Raw genomic sequence first — 16,467 nt, 5'->3', positions numbered from 1 at the left:
GACGCTCTCACCGGTCTTATCCTTTCATGTCAGCGACGTCACGCTGCCTTCAGTGCATGCCCGTTCCAAAAGTTGTAGTTATTTCCCCCTAAAAATCAAAATAAAGCTAAATCAAAATTCAAAATTCAAAATGGCAGGAAAAACAGTTAAATGTCTACATTCCTAAATTCGAATTGGGGAGCACTAAATCAATTAATTATTAAATTCTGCTCCCTTTATTCCACTGCTGCTTTCTCAATCTGTAGCGAGCTGGTGAGCTCCAGCATCTCTCACCACGTTTCCTCCAAAAAAATGCTTCAGCCTTTGCCCGTTCACTGTGAATTCTCTTCCCGTATTCAGCTATTGTACTGTAATTGCTCAATGGGGAAAGACGTGAGATACCAAAAATGGGCGTGACCATCTTGATTTGAGTTTCCCTTGGAAAATTTTGAGCCTCTAATTAAAAAGCAAAACTTGTTGCCCTTCCTCAAATCTTCTAGGATTAATTTTCGCATCGTGCCAGCGCTTCGTCTTTTCTTTGTATAACTTCGCATTCACATACGCGTCTCTATAGAATTCTTCAAGCTCTAGCAGATGTAGGCGCGAACCTCTCCAGCAGCACAATAATCTAAGTTTAATTTTTTCATAGCCCAAAACGCTTTATGCTCCAGCTCCAATGGGAGATGGCAAGGTTTCCCAAAAACTAGTTTTTAAGGAGATGTGCCTAGATGTGTCTTGAATGCTGTACGATAAGCCCATAAGGCATCATCCAACTTCGTTGCCCAATCTTTTCGATTTGTACCAACCACTTTCTCCAATATGCTCTTGATTTCTCTATTGGATATCTCGGTTTGCCCATTTTATTGGGGGTGAAAAGCTGTGGACACTTTGTGCCGGATGTTGTACTTAGCAAAGAGAGATGCTATAGCTTTGTTGATGAAGTGGGAGCCTTCGTCACTGATCACAGCTCTAGGCGTACCAAATCGTGTGAATATTTGCTTGTGGAGAAACTTTGCTACCACTTTGGCGTCACTATTGCCACATGCCACTGCCTTGACCCACTTTGACACATAATCGACTGCCAATAAGATGAAGATGTTACCATTGGAGGGAGGGAATGGTCCCATGAAGTCCATGCCCCATACATCAAAAAGCTCCACCTCTAAGATGTATGTTAGAGGCATCTCTGACCTCTTGGAAATATTTCCAACCCTTTGACATTCATCACAATGTTGGACTAGCTTATATGCATCCTTGAAAATGGTGGGCCAAAAGTATCCGCTTTGGAAAACTTTTGCTGCTGTGCACTGCCCTCCAAAATGGCCACCATATGGTGTTGAATGACATTTAGCTAGCACTTGTCGCGCTTCCGCGTTGACGACGCATCTTCTGATCACTCTATCTTGGCCAATCCTATAAAGATAGGGGTCATCCCACAAATAGAACATACTCTCGCACAAAAACTTTTTTAGTTGCTGCTTGTTCATGCCAGCTGGCAAAATTCCACTAGCAATATAGTTGGCTAGATCTGCAAACCATGGTTCCTCATTTTTATTCAGAATTCCAATAGCCAATACTTGCTCACTTGGGAAGGTTCCTCTAATTTCAATCCTATTCTCTGGGCATTCCGGAGTAGACAGCCTGGACAAGTGGTCCGCGACCACATTTTCTGTTCCTTTCTTGTCCTTGATCTCTATATCAAATTCTTGGAGCAGTAATATCCATTTGATCAGTCTTGGTTTGGCATCCTTCGTTGTTAATAAATATTTCAGAGTAGCATGGTCCGTGTAAACAATCACCTTTGAACCTACCAAATACGCTCTGAATTTTTCACAGGCGAACACCACTGCTAATAGTTTTTTCTCTGTGGTGGTGTAGTTAATCTGTGCCTCAATCAACGTTTTGCTGGCATAATAAATTGGATGCAGCAACTTCCCTTTGCGCTAGGCAAGGACTGCTTCCACAACATAATCGCTGGCATCACACATTATTTCAAAAGGCTGGTTCCAATATGGAGCTGTCATTATCGGGGCATGGGTAAGAGTGTGCTTGAGTGTATCGAACGCTTGCAAATAGTTAGATGTGAAGTTAAATTCTTTATCAATCTCAAGCAAAGAGAAAAAAGGTTTAGAGATTTTCAAAAAGTCCTTAATGAATCTGCGATAAAAACCGGCATGTCCCAGGAAACTACGGATGCCCTTGACATTCACAGGCGGGGGCAATTTCTCTATTGCCTCAATCTTTGCTCTGTCCACTTATATGCCCTTTTGGGAGACTCTGTGCCCTAGCACAATTCCTTCTTGCACCATGAAGTAGCACTTCTCCCAATTTAGGACTAAGTTTGTTTCTTCACATCTCTGTAGCACTCTCTTCAAATTATCCAAACATTCTGCAAATGATTTCCGAAGACTAAAAAATCATCCATAAACACCTCCACTACTGATTCCACAAGGTCAGAGAAGATGGCCATGATACACCTCTGGAACGTTGCTGGGGCATTACAGAGCCCGAATGGCATTCGCTGAAAAGCGAACGTTCCATAAGGACAAGTAAAAGTCGTCTTCTACTGATCTTGAAGCGCGATTGTAATCTGATTATAGCCGCTGTAACCATATAAAAAACAGTAATACTCTTGACCTACCAATCTGTCCAGTATTTGGTCGATGAAGGGGAGAGGAAAATGGTCCTTTTTTGTAGCTTTGTTCAGCTTACGATATAATTCATACATGTACGCCATCCAGACACTGTCCTCGTGGGTATCAACTCACTATTTGCGTTTTCTACTACAGTCATACCTCCTTTCTTTGGCACACACTGCACTGGACTTACCCACTCGCTATCTGAGATTGGATATATGATCCCTGCATCCAACCACTTGATAATCTCTTTCTTTACCACCTCCCTCATCGTTGGATTTAGTCTACGCTGGGGCTCTATAGAGTTCTTGCAATCCTCCTCTAGCACTATCTTATGCATACAGAAACTTGGGCTTATCCCCTTGATATCAGCAATAGTCCATCAAATTGCTCGCTGATGTGCTTTGAGTACATTTAACAACATCTGCTCTTTTTCTAAGGATAAGTTCGCTGCTATGATAATTGGCAATGTCTCTGATAAACCCAAGTAAGCATATTTTAGGTGCTGCGACAATGATTTAAGCTCCAGCACTGGCGGATCCTCAATAGATGGCTTGGGCAATCTAAACTCTGGGTTTGGGAGGTCTAGGGACTCGTACATTTTCTTCACAAATCCTTTATTAGTGTTAAACCATTCTGATTGGACATCTTTTAGCTCATTTTCAAATGCGCCGGCAACACTTTGGGCTCCAACTACTTCGAGATGCTCTAACATGACTTCTGTTTCCAGCTCCTCTATTAATGCTTCATCCAATATCTTTAATACTGAACACTCTTCAGACTCAATAGGAAATTTCATAGAGTCATGCACCGAGAATTTCACTTCTTGATCTTGTACACGCATTGTGAGCTCGCCCTTGTGTTCATCTACCAAAGCTCTCCCCGTTGCAAGGAATGGTCTTCCAAGGATAATAGGTACCTCCTTATCTGCATCATAATCCAAAATAATGAAATCAGCAGGGAAAGTAAATTTATCTACTTGTACCAACACATCTTCGATTTTTCCTTCTGGATGCGTAATGGATCGATCCGCCAGCTGCAATGTCACTGTCGTGGGTCTTGCTTCCCCAATACCTAACTAATTGTAAATTGATAGAGGCATAAGATTGATGCTGGCGCCCAGATCACATAAGGCAAGCCTGATATGTTGTCCTCCAATTGAGACAGGTATGGTGAAACTCCCCGGATCCTTCATCTTTGCAGGAATTTTGCTCGTGAGTATAGTGCTACAAGCCTTAGTCATTGCCACTATCTCATACTCTCCCAGCGTTCTCTTCTTTGTGAGTATTTGTTTTAAGAACCTCACGTAATTCGACATTTGCTCTAGAGCTTCCACCAACGGTATGTTCACATGCAGTTGCTTCAAGACATTTAAAAACTTATTGAATTGAACATTTTGCTCTTTTTTCTGTAACCGTTTAGGATATGGCGGTGCTGGTCGATATTCTGCTGGAGCATTTATATGCTCTGCCTGTTTTCTTTTCTCGGGCATTATATTTTGTGTTGACCCTATCTCTGGTGCTCTAGCAGTTACTGGATTGACTGATTGATTGGAAGCGTTTTTACCATTCCTAGGCTATCTAGATGTTTGCTCTGATGGAGTTGTTACGATTACGTCTGCTGGCTCACTGCCCTGCTCTGACTGAATTACTCCGTGGTCAACTTGAATATGTTCCTTGATTACTGCTGGAACATTTGGATGTGCCGGAGGTCATGCTCTTCTGCTTCGCAAAGTGAGGGCCTTACATTGTTCCTTACCGTCTCTTTTTGGCACTTCTATGTTGCTTGGTAACGCTCCAACCAGTCGGTTCTGTAGATCCGTAGCTAACTGGCCTACTTGAAATTCTAGATTCCTTAATGATGCGGCTTGGCTTTGCACAGTGACATCATTATTGGCCATGTATTGCTTCATTAGCTTTTCCAATGATGCAAAAGATTCTTCAGATTGCCTCTATGCTACCACCTATCCTTGATTTGCAAAAGCAGGAAGATAACTTACCTTCTGCTGAAATACTGGGGCATTAGATATTCCCGAATTGTTTCCTCCTTGAGTTCCACTCTAACTAAAATTGGGGTGATTCCTCCAGTCGGGATTGTACGTGTTCGAATACGGATTGTTTCTATTATTCTGCGGGTTCTCCAGATAATAAACTGACTCCAGATTTCCAGGGCAGTTATTGTAATGGTGGTTTCCTTCGCAGAATGAGCAGGAAATCCCTTGAATTTGATTAACATTAGCCGTACTGACTGATGCTCCAGTTGGACTCTACTGCGTCATACTTCTCATTACCAAATCCGTCAGATTCTCAATCTTTGAATTCAATGTAGAATATGATTCAGATTCAACCAACCCCTTACTCGATTTTCCTTGCACAGCTCTGGGATCAGACCATGAGTGATTGTTTGATGATATTCTTTCCAAAATATTAAATGCTTCAGCATAGGGTTTTGCTAGGAAAGCCCCATTTGCTGACGCATCAATCACTAGGCGTGTTTCCAGGGCAGTTATTGTAATGGTGGTTTCCTTCGCAGAATGAGAAGGAAATCCCTTGAATTTGATTAACATTAGCCGTACTGACTGATGCTCCAGCTGGACACTGCTGCGTCATACTCCCCATTACCAAATCCGTCAGATTCTCAATCTTTGAATTCAATGTAGAATATGATTCAGATTCATCCAACCCCTTACTCGATTTTCCTTGCACAGCTCTGGGATCAGACCATGAGTGATTGTTTCATGATATTGTTTCCAAAATATTAAATGCTTCAGCATAGGGTTTTGCTAGCAAAGCCCCATTTGCTGACGCATCAATCACTAGGCATGTGGCATCATCCAGGCCTTTGTAATATGTCTCGATCTGTATACATCTCGGGATTCCATGATGGGGGCACTTCTGCAATAATCGCTTAAACCTTTCCCTGGATTCACTGACTGATTACCCAACAAATTGTTGAAAATTGTTGATCTCACTGCGATACTTAGAATTTTTGCTGGGTGAGAAGTATTTTGACTGGGGTTATGCTGAACGCACGCACTAAGCGTGGTAACAATTCTATAGATGCAAGCGCACACCTGTCAGAGTAATATAAAATGGATGGAGTATCCAAGTATCGATCCTCAAGGACTTCTAAATAATTTCCAAACTCTAAAGTTTTAATGAATAGTGAAGGTTGAAATGAGTGATTCTTGTAAAATGGGAAGTGGTCACAAATAATGGTTTTGGATTTGGGATTTGGTCTTATAATGGTAAAACCTAGCCCGAATTACTTCAAGTTAGCCAACAAAGAATCAAGGATACGCTAAGGACGATATGCATTTTACTTTAGGAACCAACAACTACGCTCTTCACTTGACTTATGTCTAAGCAAGTTCAAAGTCCTAAGACATTCCCTAATATGTCTATTATGAGAGATATCTTAGTTTTAGGACGGAAATAGTTGCAACCTCGGGTTAAGATCCTATGTCTAGGCTACTTAACCGGAACCCTTATGTCTAAGGCCCTCCTCTCCTCGGTTTAACCACTCAACAATGCAAATAAGCAACCTTTTCAGTATTGACTTGTTAAGACTTACAGTGGCCTTCTCTAAATCCTAACTTTTTGGGAAGGCATGTTGAGCAACGAGTGGAAAGCAAAAACACTACTTCTTAGCAACCTTTTTTAGAAATAAAAGGCTAACTATCCATAACCGGGCTAGAGACGGGAATTTAGAAAGACGTATTGAAGAAAATACAGCAAGTAAAATGGTTGAAATTGAAATGCATGTGTGAAAAACAAAAGTTAACTAACGGAGAGTTTTGCTCGGGATTGAGAGCTTCGCCCTTCTCTTTCAAGCAAGGGGGAGTGTCACGTGCTCTTTTCCTCCAAAAACACAATTCTATTAACTAAAAATAAAGTAGAGGCAAAGTAAAGATAAGCTAAGTGCTGGATTTTTATAAATTTGAATAGGTAGAAAATAACTAAGTAACAACGGAAACGAAACAAAGCTCAATAAAGGAATGTAAAGTGCTTGGGATTTAAAAACTAAAAGCAACTAATGAAAGCAACTCAAAAGTACTTAGAAAGCAACAAAGAAACACTAAGAATGATCAAGAGAAGGAAGCAAGGCTTGATGATTTTGGTGAAGAAGCTGCTGGAATTTATAGCTGTGCATAATTGGTTAGTTAGGTCATAAAACGCTGATGGATCACCCATTTCCAACTCCTTTAACTGACCAAATCGTGCTCAAACTGATAGTGGAACACTTCTTTTACACATATGCATCAGTTGGAACCACCAAAACGCATTGGAAGACGCGTTTCATTAAGGGCAAAGTTGGAAGAAAACCAGTTTTCTGCAGCCTCCCATGTGGTTTTTCCGTCTTTTTGCTTCTTTTGATTAATTTGCACTGCCAAATAGTCTTAAAATGTCATAAATACAATATAAGCCAACCACAAACCATCATATATGAATTTTGCATGAATTGGAACTCAAACGACCGAGAAAAAGTCCGGAACAAAGTTAAAACATAGTAAAAACAGCGTCTAAAACCTTCTTTTTACGCATGTAAACAAGCGTAATCACACCCCCAAACGTAACTTTTTGTTTGTCCTCAAGCAAAACTTAGCAACTTTAATCAGCTTTCTAACACATGGACAAGGTAAAGCAAAAGCAATCGAGATGTTTAATCATAAATTGTCTCAGGGAAAAGATGTCAAAGCCTACCATTCTATTGCCTTTGTAAACTTAATCACTATAAACCAAGTTTGAAATGATAAAAACTTTCTCTTTCAAAATCCTTTTTCCTTTAAAAAACAAAAAACGTTTTCAAATACCCCTAAGGAATCTGCACACTCCCTTTTTACATTGAGACTTTTACATCTGAAAGACTGGTTTACTAGCCCCTGAGGTTTCCACACACTAACATCGGTTTCAACCACAGCTACTCGTAGAAAGACTTTGAATCTAACAGCTAGGTCATAAGACGACGACAATGAGAAACACGAAGTCACTTATCACCATCCTTACTGCTATTTTCAAAGTCAACACCCAACCTAAAACTAAATGGGTGTCTACAGTAGGACTCGGAAATCATAAATACATTTTCTTTAACTCTCATTGTTTTCACCACTCTTTTCTTTCTAACACAAGTATTTTCCCCACTCTTATTTTCTCTCAACAAGACTCTTTTTACTCTTTTGCAACTTTTGTCCTTTTTTTTTAAGCTAAGTGCTTTTCAACACTTTCTTTCTTTCCAACTGACTCTTTTTCAAAATAGCATGATTTTTCAAATATAAATAACACTTTATCTTTCTGAAACAATGACTGACACAACGACTGTCCCCCTCAAACTTAAGAGAGACAGTGTCCTCACTGGGAAAAGACTTTTGCATCTGATGTAAAAGGCTTAACAGTAAAAAGGACAAGGACTTATTAAATAGGGGTAAAAGAAAAAGCTTAAAGTCTGTAAAGATCAAAAAAACATAAAAGAAAATGGGTTTATCACATAAACGAAGGAAATAGCTCAAAGCTTAGTCAGACATAGAACAGAAAACTCAACAATCTCTTAGAATCATCATTGACATGAAATCACATGCACAACACAGATGCTTCAAAGTAGGCATGTGAAAAGCTAAACTAAGGTTAAGTGAAGGCATACTTTAAGTGATCAGAAGATAAACGATACTAATTTATACATGCTTCAACTGAGCTCGAAACATAATCAATACAAAAAACATGCGTAGTAAGGCTAGAATATGCAAACGACGTCATTAACTAAAAGAATAAAGCACAAAAAAATAGCAAAGAAGGAACCTCCCCTTCAAGAAGTTGGAGGTTGTGGAGTAGGATCAGTGTCGGTAATGGAAGATGGATGACCAAGGATAGCAGCTAGCGCTGGAGGCCATGAAGGTAAAACCGCAAAATCCAATGAAGCCTTCAAGTTGTAGATATGTTGCACGACTTCTCGAACCTGATCTCGCAATTGTTGGTTCTCCACTCGTAGACGACGGATCTCCGATGTAGGAGACGTCCCAGTACCTTCCCTTCTTTGTAGCGCATGGGCGATAATTCTCCGAATATTCTTCTCTTCCACAATTGGGGCATCTCTCTTAATTTAATCCGCAGGGAGCTGCACACCTTGTCACAAGCATAAAGAAGTGACCAAGCATGGGTGATAAAGCTTACCACGTGTCCGGTGGGCACACTCATGGATACTGGTATTGATCAATTCTCCATAATTCACATCTATGCCCTTTAGCATGGCATAAACCAGCAATGCTCTATCCTGAGTGACATGCTCATCATGCTCCGTTGGCAGAATTCTGTTTTTGACTATGTATAACCATCCTGCAGCAGCTAGGGAAATATCCTCGGGTTTTAGTCGTACCTTGCCATGAGTAGTCAAATCCCAAGTGGCAGAGAGCTTCCCAACACATTCTAGAGCCTCACCGAGCTGTTCTAGAGTCGGAGTCACTAACATCTTATTTCCCACAACATCTCTGATATTCTCAATGTTGGGGGTGTAGTTGATCTGAGTGGCATCAAACCTTATTTCCTTCCCACGCACTATGGCTATATGGAACCGGGTTAAAGATAAACGGTTGGTACATACCCGGATTGATCATTGGAGGAAGTTGTTGAGGATTTGCAGCCTGAACTCACTGTTTTGAGGTATATTAAGGGTGGGTAGCTGCTGAAAATTTACATAACCATGTGGGCCCATCATAGGAGGTTGTGTAGGAGCTTGGGAAGGAGAAGTAGGGAGTGAAGTGTGTTGAGAAGAAAAAACCATAGAAATAAACAAAGGCTGGAAATGTCTTCTTCTTCTTGGTTGTGGCTGAAAATCGAAAACAAGGGTGGTGAGGGAGTATTTTTTTTCGAAAAACAAAGGGGAGGAAGAGAGTTGTGTGGGTTTTTGTTGAGGTGTAAGGCTTAGGCAATGGGTCTATTTAAAGCTTTCCCCAAACTAAATCCTAAATGGAAAGAGATTGAGTTTTAAGTTCAAACTAGGTTTCCTAAACCTAAAAGGAAAAAATAAGTTTGAATTCCAAATAGGATTAGGGAAACAAAATTTGAAGTATTTTTGAGTTTAAGGAGAGATGTGAAACTTAAATCACAAAGGATTAATGTTTGACCCAAAATAAAACCCATAAAATTCGAAAATGAAACCCAAACCACGAAGGAAAAAGATTTTTCGAAATGCTAGAAAAAAGAGGGTAGGCACCATGCGCCTGCGTGATTTTTTTTTTCACAAGGGCAGGCGCCAAGCGCCTGCGTAATTTTATTTTTTTATTTTTTTTCCAACGTTTTCAAGAACATTCTCTTAATAAGCAAAACTTTTTATGATTAAACATAAAGAATGTAAGATACAAAAACTTCCTTCCTTTACTTTTGTTCTTTCAAAACGGATAAGAAGGAAAAACATTTTTCGCAGAAATTTATTGTCCTAAAAGTTGAATAGAGGTTTTTCCTCTATCCACTGGTTCTCCAAAATATGGCTTAAGTCTCTGCCAATTTACTTTAAAAATACTTCCCTTAGAGTCAACTAGATCCACTGCCCCATATGAGTATACTTTAAAGGGACCAGACCATCTAGACTTAAGTTTCCCAGGAAAAAGTTTCAACCTAGAATTGAATAACAGAACCAGATCACCTTCTTGAAGATTGTTCGGCCGAAGACGCCTATCATGCCACTGTTTAGTTTTTTCCTTAAACAACTTAGCATTCTCATAAGAAAATTGCCTGTGTTCTTCTAATTCCAACAATTGTAACGTCCTCGCTTCACCTGCAGCCGACAAATCAAAATTTAATTTCTTAGTAGCCTAAAATGCTTTATATTCTAGCTCAAGAGGCAAATGACATGCTTTTCCAAAGACTAGCCTATAGGGGCACATGCCGAGGGGAGTCTTAAATGCTGTCTTATATGCCCAAAGTGAATCATCAAGCTTCAAAGACCAATCCCTACGGTTAAGATTTACAGTTTTTTTCTAAAATGTTTTTTTATCTCCCTATTAGATATTTCGGCTAACCCATTCGATTAAGGATGATATGCTCTTGCAACCCTATGACGCACATTGTATTTAGCCAGCAACTTTTGCATAGACCTATTCACAAAATGAGCCCCCCCCATCGCTTATCAGACAACGCGGGGTTCCATAACGCGTAAAAATGTGCTTTTGCAGAAAACGAATGACAACTTTAGAATCATTGGTAGCAGTTGCAATGACTTTTATACATTTCGAAACATAATCTACTGCTAACAATATATAAAGCTTACCATTAGAAGATGGAAATGGACCCATAAAATCTATACCCCACACATCAAATATTTCAATCTCAAGGATCGGGGTTTGAGGCATTTCGTGGCGTTTAGATATATTACCCGTCCGTTGGCATTTGTCACAAACCTGGGCAAACTTATGTGCATCTTTGAACAGAGTGGGCCAAAATAACCCACTTTGCAAAACTTTGGCTGCGGTTTTGTGTCCTGCAAAATGTCCTCCATATGGAGACATATGACAAGTGTCTAATATCGCCTCGTGCTCTTCTTCTGCTACACACCTGCGTAAGATATTGTCAGGTCCTAGCTTATATAAAAAAGGTTCATCCCAACGATAAAATCGAACTTCATTTAGAAATTTCTTTACGTGTTGCTTGTTAAACTCATAAGGAACTATTCGACTTACTAAATAATTTGCTATATCGGCATACCACGGAACTGAATCAACTCGCAAGAGTTGCTCGTCAATAAACTATTCACGTATAACAGTTCGATCATCACAGAGCGGGGATTCCAATCCAGACAGGTGATCAGCAACTTGGTTTTCAGTACCCTTCCTGTCCCTAACTTCAATATCAAACTCTTGAAGTATCAAAATCCACCGTATCAAACGTGGTTTCGCATCTTTTTTAGCAAATAAATATTTTAAAGCAGAATGGTCAGTAAAAACAATGACTTTTGTGCCTATCAAGTAAGACCTAAACTTGTCAAAGGCGAACACAACTGCTAACAGTTCCTTTTCAGTAGTAGTGTAATTGAGTTGTGCACCGGTCAGAGTCTTACTAGCATAATATACAGGATGCAAGATCTTGTTTTTACGTTGTCCTAACATAGCTCCTATTGCATAATCACTAGCATCACACATGAGCTCGAAAGGTAAATCCCAATTAGGTTCGATAATTATAGGGGCTGAACTTAAAGCAACTTTCAACATTTCAAATGATTTTAAACATTCATCATAAAAAACAAATCGTCTATCATGTTCTAACACTTGACGCAAGGGTTTAGAAATTTTAGCAAAGTCTTTTATAAAGTGGCGGTAAAATCCCCCATGCCCTAAAAAACTTCTAATCCCTTTAACATTCGTGGGAGGAGGTAGGTTTGAAATGATGTCTATCTTAGCGTGGTCTACCTCTATTCCTTGCTTGGAAATTTTGTGACCCAAAACAATACCCTCTTGTACCATGAAATGACACTTCTCCCAATTTAGGACTAGGTTTGTTTGTTCACATCTCTCCAATACTCTCTCCAAATTAACTAAACATGCGTCAAAAGAATTTCCAAAAACAGAAAAGTCATCCATAAAAACTTTTAGAATATTTTCTACCATGTCAGAGAAGATGGCCATCATACACCTCTGAAAGGTCGCGGGTGCATTGCATAATCCAAAGGGCATTCGCCTGAAAGCGAACGTACCATACAGACACATAAATGTTGTCTTCTCTTGGTCTTATGGGGCAATAGTAATTTGATTATAACCCGAATATCCATCTAAGAAACAATATAAATCCTTAACTGCCAGACGGTCGAGCATCTGGTCAATAAACGGTAGAGGAAAATGGTCTTTCTTCGTTACCTTGTTGAGTTTGCGATAGTCAATGCAAACTCTCCACCCACTCACATTTCGGGTTGAGATGAGCTCATTCTCCTCGTTGGCCACCACAGTTATACCCCCTTTCTTTGGTACACACTGTACTGGGCTTACCCAGCTGCTGTCGGATATTGGGTATATAATACCGGCGTCAAGCCATTTAAGAATTTCTTTCCTTACAACCTCTTTCATCTTCGGGTTCAACCGCCTTTGACTCTCAATAGAGTTCTTAGCATCTTCTTCCAATAAGATTTTGTGCATGCAAAAGGCCGGGCTTATCCCTTGGATATCTGCTATCGTCCATCTAATGGCCTTTTTGTGCTTCTCCAAAATCTGCAATAAAGAATATTTATTAGTAGGTGATAAATTGGAAGCTATAATAACTGGTAAAGTGTCGTTATCACCTAGATACGCATATTTCAAATGCGACGACAATGGCTTCTTCTCCAAAGTGGGTGGTTCCACTATGGACGGAAGTAACGACTTGCATTCTTCTTTTTGTATTTTTTCAACAGGATTAGTCACATCTTCCGGTCCTTCTGCTATCTTATCAAGCTCTTCTTCAATCTCTATAACTAACAAGTCATAAAACTCATCAAACATAACAGGATTCAAGCTGGTTATAGCAGAGCACTCTTCAAAGTCTCCTGGTAATTTCATGGCGTCTAGAACGTTAAATTTAACTTCTTCATTATTTACCCTCATTGTAATTTCTCCTTTTCTCACATTAAAAGCCGTATCTCTAGTGGCTAGAAATGGTCTTCCTAAAATAATGGGAACGTCTAAGTCTGCCTCGCAATCTAGAATGATAAAGTCCGCAGGGAAAATGAATTTGTCCACCTGGAGTAAAACATCTTCTATCTTTCCCTCAGGTCTTATGATAGATCTATCTGCTAGTTGGAGGGTAACCGTAGTAGGTCTAGCTTCTCCTATGCCTAAAGATTTGAAAACTGATAATGGCATAAGATTAATGCTAGCGCCTAGATCACATAATGCCCTACCTAAGTTCTTCCCTCCTATGGAACATGGAATGGTAAAACTGCAGGATCGTTACATTTCATGGGTAACGGTGTAACGCCCCAGGAATTTCACCCTTTCCAAACAGGGACCGTTACTAAGACTACCTAAAATTTTCACCTGAACAAGAGAATTATCTTCTCCACAATTACATCGGAAAACGACTTGTAAACCTTATTATGGCCATCCCTCATTGGTTGTCCGCGGATTCCATTATCAAGAAGTGTATCCACGGCTTCTTGGAGCAATAAAGCTACCACGCTTCTCCTGCGCTACTTTAATTTTCAACACTCACGAGAGCTTGAACTATTAGAACAACAACACTAAAGTTTTAAGAGAAACTCAAATCCTATACAGATAACCCATTTAATACCGACTTCACATTAACCAAACCCTTCAAGGAAACCTTTACTAACTATAAACCATCCACTAAATGAATATTAACATCTCGAATGGCAATGAAGCAAAAACTAATTCAAGTACGATCAACTTAAACAAATGTATTCATAAATATCCTAAGTAGATTGCAATCCCGTAGTTCAAGAGGCTAACAAAATTAATGCTCTAAAAGAATAATGAATCGGCAACCTTACAACATCCTTTAGACAATAAAACTAAACAAAACCAACCACTACCAACTCAACTACATGATTAAATGACCACCACTATCCTAACTAAAAGAAATTAATTGCACGCAGCATAGCTAATGGTCCTTCCGATCAAGCCTCCTCCTCGCCATCACCATCCCACGAGCTAGCTCGATACTTGCAAACTGGAGGGGAAAAGAGAGATGGGTACAACCACAGTACTCAGTAAGCAGCCCTTATCTGAAGGGTCACGCACAAACAACATACTTATCAAGGAACAACGTGTCATGCTTATTAAAGGATCAACACACACACATCATGCTCAACCAAATCGTGAAACATTCGCAGTCATGCTTTTCATCACATTATGCATTCAAACATAGATACATTCTATAAAATTCGGTGACAACCACAACCAGGAACACATTAACTACCAGTACTAACCTCTAGTCTCCCTAACATCTCAAGTACCTCTACGCTTATCACAGCTACTCTAGCCTTCCACAGTTAACTCCTTCGAGCAGAGTCGACCCCTGACCATTTATACCTAGAGCCTCGACCCTGCAGCATCGGCCCTCGACCATTTATACTTGAGGCCTTGAACTCTGCATCGACCCTCGACCATTTATACCCGAGGCCTCGATGTCTTACAATCTATTGGCCCTTGACCATTTATACCCAAGGCCCCAATAATTCTCCTTTCAAAAGACTCCTCGCATCGACCCCCGACCATTTATACCCGAGGCCTCGACGCTCATCTTTATCCAATATTGGCGTATCGACCCCCGAGGCCTCGATACCCAATTAGTGATGTATCAGCCCTCGACCATTTATACCCGAGGCCCTGACACTCACCCATTCACTTCGTAACTTTCATAACTCCACATATCATTTCTACCCTCCAACAAGGATTTCAGTACTACTTCCCTAATAACACCAACCACCACAAAGCCCCACAACAACACAACCACTAGTAAGATTTCAATGCATCACGGGTCTCAATGACACAAAGTTTGACAACAACCAACCTGCTCACAGCATAGCGCACACAAAGCTTCAAAAAACAACCCTATGACATTCTTCACATAACATGCTTTTCACAACATAACAAATCCTAATCACTTCCAACCAACCATACAATATCAGTAAGTTCCTAAAATTTCAGACAACAAACATGAATACCAGTCATATACATATCCAATATATAAAATAACCGCAAGTTACAATAACAGCATCGACCTCACAAACCTGTCCAACAATTAGAATAATAAGAGAAACATGTTTATAATGTAAAATCAGCAAGAACAATTTTTATTCACACACATCAACGCACACACCCGCCCCCGTGCTACTTACTTTTTTATGTCTCAAAACTCTCACAAGAGTCCTACCTACTACCACGCCATGCCTCATGCATGAACAATCTCATAACAGTCCAACATGCGATACTCCAAAATGATCATATGCAAAAACCAATCAATTTAAAATAGTCCAGCATGATCCAACAGCTCCAACAGGCATCGTTCACAAAAAAGGCACAACCAACAACTTAGCCAAAATATAATTGATAGACGCCTAGCATACATCAAACACAACCGATTTCTTATAAATATTCAATATTCTTTCGAGACAACAGATTATAGTACCGGCATACAAATTTCATCATGAAAACCAATTAGAACATAACAACAATTCAATCATAGTCATCCAAGATTACTTGGCTACAATTTATGCACAACACCACATAATTTTCCCAAGATATATCGACAGTTTTATCAACAATGACGTTTACTAAATGATAACAACGACAAGCAACCTGCAAATATCACACATGGGCACACGAACAAACAACCATATCATATCAGCACACAACAACCAATCCCTCCAGTAAGAAACTACTTACAACAAAGTTCTAATGCGCTACCAAGTTCACCGAAGGGTTCCTAAATCCAAAAGCAAACCAAACTTGGTTAGAGTTCATGTTACAAACACTTAGTTTGCATGGAAACTAAGTTTAGGTGATCTATTACCTATTATCTCACCCTAAAACCTCTTGGTTAGGAGTGGGTCGACGACGAGGGGGTTCGGGCTCCCAATCTGAGTTCAAAAGACCTTAGGCTTGCCGTCCTGATGTCTAAAAAGCGATGGGTAACGCAAATCAAGGTCCGTGTGGGTGTCGGTCACTGCCAAAATGTATCAGAACGAAGATATCGTCGCGAATCTGCTACTGTTCGCATCGGGATTGCAAAAAGAACGAATCGCCGGAGCTGCTGTTCGCCGGAGACAGCCGTCGGGAGTTGCGCACGTTGCCGAGGTTGAGGCTGTAGCAGCAGGTCGTCGGGGCTGCCGTGGATCTGACCGTTCGTCGTGCGCCACCCCGAGGAGACGCTGCAAGAAG

The 16,467-nt window shown here is 40.2% G+C and overlaps 1 protein-coding gene across 1 annotated transcript; it reads right to left on the bottom strand.

Annotated features, from left to right (window-relative positions):
• Positions 1–839: 839 nt before the first annotated feature.
• On the bottom strand, positions 840–5,181 carry LOC148213150 (uncharacterized). The gene is made up of 6 exons (XM_088123324.1): positions 4,906–5,181; positions 3,744–3,975; positions 3,028–3,542; positions 2,809–2,946; positions 2,411–2,500; positions 840–1,862 (listed from the first exon to the last, which is right to left on the bottom strand). The coding sequence occupies exons 1-6, from the start codon at positions 5,179–5,181 to the stop codon at positions 840–842; spliced, it is 2,274 nt and encodes a 757-aa protein (XP_087979450.1).
• Between the last annotated feature and the right edge of the window lie 11,286 nt (positions 5,182–16,467).

This window comes from Momordica charantia (genome assembly GCF_013281855.1).
Source record: "Momordica charantia cultivar OHB3-1 chromosome 1 unlocalized genomic scaffold, Mcharantia_2.0 BLBB01000001.1, whole genome shotgun sequence".
NCBI classification, from domain to species: domain Eukaryota; kingdom Viridiplantae; phylum Streptophyta; class Magnoliopsida; order Cucurbitales; family Cucurbitaceae; genus Momordica; species Momordica charantia.
Note: the sequence above shows the minus strand (reverse complement) of the source record. Positions and strands in the feature narration are given on the sequence as shown.